The 12,787-nt window shown below is 39.2% G+C and overlaps 1 protein-coding gene across 1 annotated transcript; it reads right to left on the minus strand.

Annotated features, from left to right (window-relative positions):
- Positions 1 to 1,205: 1,205 nt before the first annotated feature.
- Positions 1,206 to 4,197, minus strand: ltb4r2a (leukotriene B4 receptor 2a). The gene is made up of 4 exons (XM_028563653.1): positions 3,637 to 4,197; positions 2,934 to 3,134; positions 2,746 to 2,786; positions 1,206 to 1,509 (listed from the first exon to the last, which is right to left on the minus strand). Exons 1-4 carry the CDS (start codon positions 4,195 to 4,197, stop codon positions 1,206 to 1,208), a joined length of 1,107 nt encoding a protein of 368 aa, XP_028419454.1.
- Between the last annotated feature and the right edge of the window lie 8,590 nt (positions 4,198 to 12,787).

The following is a 12,787-nucleotide window of genomic DNA, read 5'->3' on the forward strand; positions in this document are numbered from 1 at the left end:
ACTTCATTTGGTATTTTTCTGCATTTAATTGTTTTACTGAGCATGGTCACAGTAAAATATTTAAACATTCCAGGTCAGGATTTTTTATTTAAAGCTGCACTAATCAATATTTTCATAATAACAATGGATCAAATGACAATAATGTGAAAGGGGTCCCTCGTCCCACAGATAATTATCACTAAACTCTGCAGTTCCCATGAGCTCTATAGAGTGTCTTAGCATATTTCAGCTTACTGTTTTCATTTCACCGGAAAATAACTTTACTGTTTTGATTCAGTCTCACTGTTTTTCATCATTCCAGCCTAACAAGGCAGCTATTTTCAGTGAATAAAGGGCTCATAAACTCAGAACAGTGCATTTTACAGCAGCACCCGATGGATTACCTGCAAAAACCCATAATTTGCTTAAAATCCGTAGCCGATACTGCTATGCAGTACTGTAAAACAGTCTTGTCTTTTTCTTTTCTGTATTGCAATGACATGGTCTGTCAACAAATTACAGTACAAACAGTAAAGTTGTAAATATTGTTAAATCTCATGCAATCAATCTACCACATAAAGTAATGTGTAACTTTGTACTGTTGAAATGTATATACAGCATATAGAAAAAGTCCATCCTTTAGCCTTTTCAATCATTGTCATCAAAACCTTAGCCATAGTTCATGAATGTTGTCGAAGCACGCAAAGCGAACACATCAGTGTGAATAATGTAAAAACAAAGTCAAGTGCCTCCATCGAACTTGAGCTCTCAATTTGTGCTCATCACAGAGATAAAACAATAGTCACTCTTTCAGTTCATTTTGACATTTCAATGCTTCTGTCAGGCATTTTGACAAATAAAACATTGCATAAAAAAATGGCACACAGACATCTTGCAAAACAAAATCAACATAAGGCACCACTTAGGTCCTGGATAATTCTACACAGTTCTTCCTTATGAAATAGTTCAATGTAGAGCAAGTCTCATATATCTCAACAATGTCTCTTTAGGATAAGGCAAGCTGTTCTTGAATCAGTATTCCCAGTGACATCTCTTTTAAAGTTGTTAACAGTATCAGATTCATATTAGCTGAACAGCTGCTGAATCATGTCTTCATTGGCAGGAACTGCTGTGCATGATGAACCCTGATGACTTTTTGCGATTGGACAGGGATTTTTCACTCAGAGGAACAACATTAGCTTCAAGCCTGCTGAATTGTGTGTCCTCTAGTTACCATTCTTTAGTGGTTTGGTATTAGAGTTTGAATTGGTAACAGAGTCTGGATCTTTGTCCTTTAGCATGACAGCATCTGCGTCTTTGTCTTTTTCGCGGCTGTTCTGGCTGTTTTGTCGGCTCTTCCTGGTGGCCGAGTCCAGCCCAGTGCCCTCAAACAAGCGGGCCATGAACGCCAGCCCTTCTCGCCGGATGTAGGACTTTCCTGCGAAGAAGTAGAGCACCGGGTTGGCACAGCTGCTGATGAAGGCTATGGAAGACGTGACAGCTCGGCTCTTGTGCCATATTAAATTGAGTCTGGAGAGTGGAGAAGTAGGAGAGATCTCATTAGAAACAAATGACTGACTTTGATTTGTATGAGAATGTACATACAAGGTTTACAGACTATAACTTAGTACTTGCTTTAGCCAGTGGTGGAAGAAGTACTTAATATTTTACTTGGTGTAGGAATACTACAGTGTACAAATATTATGTTACAAGTAAGTCAGGTCAGTGGTGTCCATCTGCTCCAAGTGTGTTAAGCTAAGCTCCATCCTCACATCTAACTCTTGATAAGTAAGCAAATAATTAATAAACACTTACAATAACCATCAAAAATAAATGGTCAATTGATAGTTATTTAAAACGTAAGTGAATAGTTATTTTACTGTTAACAAACAAATAAACGATAATTAATAATGTTTACTTATTATTAGTAATGCTAAAATGTGTTATTTAACAGGTTATTGTTGCACACATCATAACGTGTTCTATATTATATTACATATATGATTTGTAAACCATTAGTAAACATTATTTGGATGCTTGCAACTGATTATTATAATACCTGGTAATGATAGATATAACATAGTAAATATAAATAAATAATAATAATAAATAATCATCTCTTTTAGAGATCACCAAAACAATATTTAATGTAGCCAAATTAATGTTATTTGATGCTTTAGTAATCACTTACTAATCTAATTATTTTAAGCATTAGTTGTAACTTTATAATAGCCATCCAAATGATGTTTATAGATGGTTTACAAAACAATGAATAACCATTAACAAAGTTTTAACTATCAATCTAGATGAATTGATATTGTGGCAAGATGGCGGATGGGGTTGATCAGGGCTCTGCAGCTCCTGGATTTAATCATCGGCCTCCTGGATTAAAACCTACAATCTACAGGACTGCTGATGACCACATTATTGTTGAGGATGAGTTCCTTAATTTCTGGCAGTGAAAATTGTGTCTATGGCTCAGGATGAGATTGTCCTTTTGGCCGCAAACACATTTGACTTGGGGTGGATCGAGACTTCCAAAAAAGTGTTGTTTGAACTATGTCCTGAAACCAAGCAACGGTGCATGACCCATAAAGGCAGCCAGAAGGATGCTAATAATATCAAAAGTTGCCTAAAAGTGTTAAACGAGTGTGGAGGAAACATCCCTCGTTTTGTCTCCCACTATTTGGACAAGTTACCACATGTGACTTTTAACAAAATGTTTGAAAAAGTAAAATGCATGCAAATTGTTGTGTCATCACTTACATGTCCTTTATTTGACCCTTTGGATACAAAGCCCATGTTACCTGAGGACAACAAAACAATTGCTAAGTAATGATGAGCAACTTTTTAAATAAATGACATTAAACCTGGACCCATGATGAATACATTTACTCTATATTGATAATGTTTGGAGCGATGTGTTACTTGTAAAAACAGAGTGTATGACATACTTGCACCATGTTGATGATGTTGTAGGGCAACCAAAAGAGGCAGAAGGTCACCACGATGGCCAGGATGAGATTCTCACTGCGAATGCGACGGCGGAACTTTGTCTGTCGGATCCGTCGTAAGATGCAGATGTAACTGACTACAATGACCATGTAGGGAATTAAAAACCCCAACACGATCTCCAGCATGTACTGGAGGACCACCTGTCATGGAAGATAAGACGAGAAAATAGAATTTAATATTCTATCATTCTGCATAACATGAAATTACATGTTGGCTGTCCCGGAAAGGCAGCAAGAGGTAAGTGTTTCAAAAGTTGATTTCTTTAAAATAATAAAATCCCTAAATCAACTTTTTGTGGTTAAGGAAATTAGAAAATCTTTTTTTTTCAGTTATAAGTTCAGATGCTTTTCTAATCTAGGACAGTCATCTCCTGGCTCCAGCTATATATATACAGACAGTTTAGTATAGTATCGATCTTCTCCTTTAACTCTCGACAAAAAGGTGAAAAATCATATTTCCTTTTCTCTGAAATGTCAGGGCCTCCCTGTGCTTCAAATATTCCTGTTCATTCTCATCATACTGAACTCTTGCATACACTGTACATTTGTCTTTTATTCAAGATTTAGAGGATTGTGCAACCTTGGTGGAGAGTGCTTAATTGGCATTACTAGTATGAAGATAATCAGGTTTTTGTTCACTCACATGGCTGTTTTCAACGTGGACTGATTCACACACCCTCGTATTCCCCTCCGGCTTCACTTTTCTGAAGATCATTGCAGGAACAGAGGCGACCATCACCAGCACCCACAACACAGCCAGCACCCACAATACAGTCTTCCGGCTGGTGATAAGAGTGACGCGGCGCGGCCACAGCACTGCCACCAGCCTGTAGACGCTCATCAGCATGATCATCTGGATGGAGGCATACATGTTGACCAGACACAGGTAGAAGAGGATCTTACACATCGCTTCCCCAAACACCCACTTCTTCAAAACCAGGTAGATGATGAAGAACGGGGTGAGAGCCATCAGAGAGCCGTCGGCGATAGCTAGGTTGAGGATGAGGAGTGTGGTGACAGAATACTTCTTGGCACGTGCCAGGACGCTCCAGATGATGAAGATGTTTCCAGGGAAGCCCAGGAGAAAGACGAGGCTCAGGATGAGGGCGCCCATAGTGGTGCCAGTATTGGTATTCACAACGCTCTCATTTGTTGTCAAATTGGAGGATTCATTTAGGAAGGGAGAAATGTTGCTCTGGGCCATTTTTGTTACCTGCCAAAGAGAGAATATTGGTAAATGTTGTTTTATGGTTAACCTCAGTGAATTTATTTCTACCTCTAATGTGAAAATACAGAAATGAAGGAATTGTTTTTTTCAAAAAGAAATGCTAGGAAAGTCAACCTCAAAATGCTGCTTTTTAAAATGAATAATCAATATGAGACTTTGTTTTAGGGCAGTTTTCTCAAAAAAGTAACTACAATATGGATGCATTTCTTACATGACATCAACCTGCAAAATTACAAAGATACTTTAACAAATTGCATTAGTCAGATTTTCTGACTAACAAAGAGCCTCACCTCTGAATCATACTCCATGTTTTATCTGGCACAGGCCTGAGTTTGACATACAAGTATACATTATATTACTGCAGAAAAGCGTAGGAGTGTGGCGCAAGTGTAACAGGTTTAAACGGGGCTTCTTAATTCCTGAAAAACGAGACCAGACACGAGTGGAGAGCAACCGTTACTCTGTTTATGTCAGTATTTGAGCAATGATTCAATCTAAGATTTATATTCTTTCTATTTCTCTTTAGGGCCTAATGAAGCAGGTTTATTTGTAGTAACATCCAAACACAAAATAAATATAAGCAATATGACCAAAATGTGGACATCCCTTTGGAAAATGAATCACATTTACTCAACATTTAATCACTGTACTTCAGTGAAAGTTCAGGTCCTTGTCCTTCAGTTATTGTTACCATTACTCCACTACATTATTAGAAAACATGATCACTTTATACAATATGATGCATTGGTACACACTTCTGCCTAACAGTTCACATTAGCTCCACTTAGAAGTACAACATTAACTGATGTCTTCTATATTTAGGCATCAAAATTGTATAACATAAAATCCAGTTATATGAGATGTTCTGAAGTGACTAAGGAAATAAAAGCTTTGAAAAGTGGTTGAAGTTTGCTTGCATCAGTTCCATACAGTATGTTTGCAGATACAGAGAATGCAACATGTAAAATAGCTATTTCTGAAAAAGTGATGTTACTGGAAAAATGTTTTCAGAACATCACATGTCATCACTTGTTCGACATGTCTTGACTATTAGTTCAAGAGCACACCCTCTAGACTGACACTCAAACTATGCAGTGTCAGTATTTTTCATATAATCCAATATTCACACCCACATCCGCTAACCAAACCTGTTTGATATTTCTTAGCAGCATGTGCAGGAATTATGGATAATTACAATTATACGCATGTAAATATGTGGTGATATCACAGGTAGCAGAGATGGAATGACTGCTTCCTGAGAAGCAGACATTTGTTGTGTTTTGGAGAAATTTACTTTTATTGCTGCTCCTTCAGCCTACTGTACATATAGTATATGCTGTTGCATGGTAAAGAGAAAGCATTTCAGTGGCCGGGTTAGCTCAGTTGGTAGAGCAGGTGCGCATATATAGAGGTTTACTCCTCAAAGCAGTGGCCGCCAGTTCAACTCTAACCTGTGGCCCTTTGCTGCATGTCATTCCACCTCTCTCTCCCCTTTCATGTCTTCATCTGTCCTATGAAAATAAAGGCCTAAAAATGCCCAAATAATCTTAAAAAGAGAAAGCATTTTAATTTGTACCACAGTAAAGTGGGTGATACAAAGGGGGTGCGACTTAAGTAACGGACTCTTCTTGTTCTAGAAAGTCATGTTTTTTATTTAAAGGAGAAATATTTGGCACTTAGTCTGCTGTTTGCTTGTTTCGTTTTACACCAAATAACAGACTATTCAAAGACAAGTCCACAGCACAAAGGTGCTTTAGAGAGAGACATACAATGAAATCCAATTAGATAATGAAAACAAACAAATGGGTAAATTAGGAAATAAATAAGTTAAATACACAATTAACTTAAAAAACAGAAGACTATATGTGACCGGCTCAATTGTGTTTTAAGCCCCCAACGCCTCCTTCCAGGCACCGCTGCGACCGTTAACTTCAAGGCACCTAACCCTAACCTTAACCCTAACCATTGCCTAATCCTAGTGCCTTCCAGGGGGGGTTAAAACACCGATAAACATGTGGATGTGGCCGAGAGAAGGTGTGTTTTCCCTTATTTTTTAATAAAAGAATACAAAATAAAGACTGTGCCAGCAAAACATAGGTAAAGATCTATGCCTGATTATGTAATAGTAATACATTTTTTATCTTCATTTACCGCAGATGCACTCACAACCGCTTTCAAATGAAATATTGCTGAATTAAACCAATCTCTCCAGGTTTCAGAAAGTGAGAGAGACAAAGAGATGAAACCACATGGCAGTGTTTACAGAAAGCTGGTCAAACCACATTGATAGGAGAATCAAAGCAAAAAAAGGGAGGTATGTTTGTGTGTATTGTGTGACTCACGCACATACCTAAGCTACTAAAACACACCTGCTCTGCCTAAAAGGGAAAATTATGACTAATAAAATTGTACAACACAACACACATTTAGTGGCACAAAATGCCATGTTGTTGATGTTTGAACAAATCAAAGCTGTCAAATGAAATTAACCATACTGTCAAAAGACCACATGAAAAAACTTAAAAGATATACAGGGATGAATTACCGAAGACAAACACCTGTAAATCATCAAAAAGAAACAAAAGTTCAAAGTTTCCCATCCAACAATAGCAACTAGTAAAACAGCTGACTGCAGTAATTCATAAGAGCAGTTGTCACCAGTGTTGTTGCTGACAGAAACTAACACAGAATTGTGAATGAGAGACGGGAACACGAGACGTACTCACCAAGTCATCGACTGCAAATCCCAACAGAAGAAAGAAGACACCAAGGGCTGGGAAATAATCTGATGTTAATGTTGCGTTTTCTTCCGTGTCTTTTCACCCTTTCCTCTTCCCGCGTTTCCCACCCACTCACTCTCTCTCTCACTCTTGGTTGATTGATTTGTCATGCTTGCTGTAACATGTAGTGTAGAAGAAAAGGTGTGTCCCTTATTACCTGGCCTGCCTCTGCCCTGGCAGTCTGTCAACATCAACTGTCGACCAAGGAATCCATTTGTGTAGTGTCAACTTAAAGGGCAAGTCAATTTTTTTACCTTATGGTTTCCTGCCATGCAAATTACTGCTTTGAGATTCCACCATAATATCAAAGTGGTTGTCAATATTTTAGATATATCTAAAAATCCAACTACCCTGGCCCAAAGTATGTGCAGACCCAAATGAGCATTTCATTCTGAAACCATGGGCATGAATCTGCCACTTTAAACTTGTAGGAGGACTCTCCACAAGATTTTGGAAACTGGCTGCAACGAGTTGCTCCCATTCAGCCAAAAGAGCATAAGCGAGGCCAGCCAATGATGTTGGGTAATAAGGCCCGAGTTGCTGTTGGCATTTCAGTTCATCCCAAAGGAGTTGGATGAGGTCAGGGCTTTTTTTTTTACAAAAAATAAAATATTTCTTCATGGACCTTGATTTGTGTACAGGGAAATTTGTCACAGTGAAACAGGGGTCCTTCCCTAAACTGTTGTAACAAAGTTGGAAGCACACCATTGTCTAAAATATAATTATATGCTGTTAAAACTCAGACTCTATACAGAAGCTTCCAACTCAGGACTCTTGATGTGACATTGCTAGCTGCATGGAACTAAACCAAATACAATCTTCTATAAACAATTCAATGTAGTTTATTTTTTTAAAGCACAATCCATACTCAGATATTACAATATTTTTTTTACAATTAAAGACATTTTACATTTGGCTTTCAAGTAAATGTTTAGCCCAATCTCACGGCAGTTTGTGAAATGGTCACGTAATTTAATCTATTGATTTGTATAGACGGACACGTTTATCTCCTTTTTTTTTCGTGATAGTCAGCACTTTTTTAAAACCAATGTATTTCAATGGGAAGCATCTTTCATGATCACATAATTTCATGTCAAACACAGGACTTTCACCCAGGAGACCGGGGTTCGTGTCCCGCGTATCACATTTCCTAAACCCAACCGTCCCGTTCTTCTTTTACTAAACCCAACCATGCCGTTCTTCTTTTACTAAACCCAACCGTCCTGTTGTTGTCCCGCGTGTTATGGAAACGAAAGCCCACCCACGACCTTTTCCTTAACTTAAGGGAGCGTGTTCATTTCACGGAATTCTGTGAGATCAGGTTGTAAAAAACGTGCTCACCATCACGAAAAAAAGAAAGAAAAAAAAAGACGTGCTGAATGTCCGTGTACACGAATCAGCTTAAATTACGTGACCATTTCATGAACTGCCGTGAGACTGGGTTGAAATGTTCAACATATTCCAGAGCACTTTATAAATTCACTTGCAATAACTTGCAAGCTGCCGTTACTTCTTGCCAGGGATGAAAAACCCTCTAGATGAGTCATGCGCAGATAATTTCCAATTCCAATAAATCAGTCTATACCAAAGCATAAAAAAGGACATAAAGAAAATTATTATAAAAAGAAAGATTACTTGTGCTTGCTACACCTACGGAGCAGTTATGGAGCTGTTAACTAAATACTTGGTCTTGGTCATTTTTATTTAGTTTCTTGGACTGTCAAAATGTTGGACAGCTTTTCAAATAAAGACAATAGTTGCTGCAATGCAGAAAAAAAACTTCAAATTGCCATTACACATACTTTTACTACTCTAACTTGGCCAGCTGTGCGAACACTCTATCATACCATATATATTCCAGCCCAAACCCAGGATAAAGAGGCTTGGTAAATGTGGTCTGGGCTTTGTGGAGTAGGACCATTGGGTAAGAGACTTGATAAAAATACAGAGTGCCTGCTTTATAATCCAGATACACTCTAATCCTTTTGGAGCATGGGCCTGACACCCTCGTTTTTACATTACTGTGACGGAACAAGTAACCATTTTCTGTGCACTCTAGACTCCAGGACAGGTGATGGTTCCCAAACTTTTACCTGTCTGATGTGCGTGTTGATGTCTTTGTATGCCACTGCTGCAGATAGAGTGCGACCATGCCACTCCACCTCACAGTAACATTGCTCTGACAAACCCTCTTTGCACAGCATCTGTGGAAACTTGGCAAACCTGTCTGGGTGAGCGGAGTACGTGAGGGGTGAAGGCCTCACCCTGTGGTTTTCGTCTATCAGGTGGAGATAGGGGTAGTTTGAGTTCCCGTCCAGTGTGACGGAACAGCCATCTAATCAAGTATTAATACTGCTAAATGGAAATTATTTTTGTATTAGGGGTTAAACTGAATTTCTTACAGCGTAGAAACTCTTCTCTGGTTTTTGGTGCTGGTGGAAGTGAGAAGTCAACATAAGAGACTGTATAATAAAAATAAAATCATTTTTTAAAACCACTGGACATGAATATAGCCATTATACCAGTCAGATTTTGTATATTTTCATGTTACCTGTGGCAGTCATCCTGGGCCAAATGTCCCTTACCACAGTCTCTTAAAATTAAAGTCATGTGGTGTTACCGTAAGGGTACTACGCCTTCTTCCGCCCTTAACATCATCACCTGCAAGCGGGCTATTCTTGAACAAGTCACTGCATATAAATACTCGGGCATCTGGTTGGAAACTTCACTTTCTTTCTCCATCCACATATCAAAGGTGCAATCTGAGGTCAAGGCCAAGCTTGGTTTCCTTTACAGAGACCACTCCTCTTTCACCACTTCTGCCAAACTCACTCTCATTCAAACCACCATTCTACCCATGTTAGACTATGGTGACACTATATGCAGGGTTGCTTGCAAGACCACTCTATCAAAACTCGACACTCTTTACCACTCCGCTATCAGGTTTGCCACAAATGCCCCCTTCAATACACACCGCTGCACCTTATACTGTATTCATCTGTCGACTGGCCCTTCCTTCACAGTTGCCGTAATATTCACTGGTTCACTTTTATTTACAAGACCCTTCTTGGCCGATCACCTCCTTACTTAGGTCACCTGCTGCAGCCAAAGTCTGTCACATACAACACCCGGTCCTCACTTCATCTTCAATTAAGCATTCCCAAAACCAGCTCTGCCTCTGGTCTTGCATCTTTTCAATCTGCTGCCACTCGCGACTGGAACGCTCTGCAAAACATTCTCAAACTGGATAAAGTAATTTCTATTTCATCTTTCAAAACTATTATATCATGTTCTTAATGACTTGCCTCTAAAAATAAAGGTGAAATAAAAATTACATTTCAGCTCAGACACACAGTCAGTCACACCTCTGAAGGAAGGCAGAGGACCAGCACTGGGTGAAAAGTCACAGGAAGTGGAGAAAGAGACAGGAACTTTTGAGGGAAAACAAGACAGAGTCAAAGACAGGAAACATTACACAAATATTTGTAAATGCAATAAAATGCAAGATGCTGACTTTTCTGACTCAAACTATCATCTGGCAGAATAAATGTTGGTTGTTCATCAGAATACTTATTCAGAAAATTCACTTCTTTAATGAGGAGCTCAAGTTTGGTTTGTAAACTAATTTTAGCAATCACTTCTTTTACAAAGAGTATTCCTTTAATGCCTTTGCTTATATTCGAGTACAATTGTAGTATCTTTTTATGCATTTATTACAGCTACAAATTGTCAACCGTTATTGAACATAAAGATTTTTGAGAATGAAATCAGATTTTTTACTGTGTTCACCCTTTAACATAAAATGAAAATCTAGCAGTGATCCTTTCATGGCAGGTTTACTACATCTGTTGCAATGCCTCTTTGGCCAGTTTTTATAGCCGTCCCAACTGTGGGACTAGAGTCGGTAATTTGGCTGTAACGCACTGCAGCAGTTGTTGAAGTAACTACGTTAACTCAAGTACTGTACTTAACTACAAATTTAAGGTACTTGTACTTTACTTGAGTCTTTTCATGTCACTTTCTACTTCTACTCCACTACATTTTAGAGAGCAATGATTCCTTTTTTAAGCTGACAGCTTTAGTTACTAGTTACTTTACACATTAAGATTGTTGCACACAAAACACATGTAGTTCATAAACTACCCAACAATATAACTTATATAAGTACAGCTGAGATAATTAGCCCATTAAACACAGAATTGTTTTGATCGTTACCAGTTTCTAAAATGTGAGGATTTTTCTGCATTGAGTACTTTTACTTTTAATACTTTAAGTCCATTTTTCTGATGATACTTACATACTTTTACTTATTAACATGTTCAATGCAGGACTTTTACCATTTTTACAGTGTGGAATTAGTACATTTACTTAAGTAAAGGATCTGATACTGCTTCCACCACTGGACTGCGGGATTGTTTATTGTTTATTCAACAATGCATACATTTCAAAGAATCTTTAAAACATCTTCTAAAAAAAAAAAAAGGTTAAAAACACTATATAGTGTCTGGCACCATAATCATATGGATGTGATGGTCAGCATATGACAGCTGTTCCAGCTCGCCATCTCGCTTCAGCGTGCTGATCTCCTCCTCCAGCTGCAGCCTGAGCGATGGCAGTGTTCTCCTGCTCTCCGGTCAGCTGCTTCACCTCTCCGCATCTTCTCTGCATGGAGGAGATCAGCCCGGCGAAGATCTTGTCACAGACCTTCAGCGTAGTCTGGGCACAACTCTGTTGGCACACATCACTGCAGTTCAGAATTCACTCCAGGTTAAAAACCAAGCTGCAACTAAGACCCAAATACACACACAAAAAAAAATATTCAAATATGCCCATTCATTGGCTTATAATACTAATAATTTTGTACAACATGTCCAGAGGGAAACATGTTATTCCTGTTCAGATTGACCTCAGTAGCATTTCACAATCAATATCTATTCATTATAACAACTCATTCAACGCCTTGACATTCTCCTCAGTTTGGCTCAGCTCCTGTGAGACTAGTGGGGTTCGTGCCAAGGGGGGAGCAGCTCCAGCAGGGGACCCCAAACTTCCCTTTCCCAAGCAACATTAACCAGCTCCGACTGGGGGATCCCGAGGCGTTCCCAGGCCAGGTTGGAGATATAATCCCTCCACCTAGTCCTGGGTCTTCCCCGAGGCCTCCCCCCAGCTGCCTTCTGGCTCAGCTCTCTTTTTGTCACAACGGTGCAATAAATTGAATGTAATACCGCACCCGCTGCGCCGATTCTCCGACCAATCTCCCGCTCCATTGTCCCCTCACTCGTGAACAAAACCCCAAGATACTTGAACTTCTTCACTTCCCGTGGCCCTTATGCTTATCTATAATGCACAGAAAGCAAACATATGGGGCATACAAATGGAACCCCATACAAATGGAACCCCATATGTTTGCTTTCTACAAACAAGCTGCTTGTCTGTCTGACAGTAGACCTGCATCAGCTTGTTGTGCTTCCTACACATCTTTTCCTTTAGTGGGATTGTAGCAGAGACCGGCTGGTGCTTCTTCAACACAGGAACACTGTGGTGAGACTCCAGGTGAGCTGGACAGTAAGATGCAAAGTTGTGTTGTTTGGTCCCGCGGCAGAAATCACAGATGACATCTGCTTGGTCGACACAGGCCTCAGCAGCAGGGGGAGAAGCCTTCTTCAGCGTCTAACAACCTGAGGATGATAGGGAGGGTTAGTTACTAATGACCAAGAAATTGATTGCATGGGTTAAATGAAACATACCGCTGTATAGTTAATTAGCTGCATTCCAAAAGCACATAG

The sequence above is a fragment of the Perca flavescens genome, chromosome 19 (assembly GCF_004354835.1).
Source record: "Perca flavescens isolate YP-PL-M2 chromosome 19, PFLA_1.0, whole genome shotgun sequence".
Lineage (NCBI taxonomy): Eukaryota > Metazoa > Chordata > Actinopteri > Perciformes > Percidae > Perca > Perca flavescens.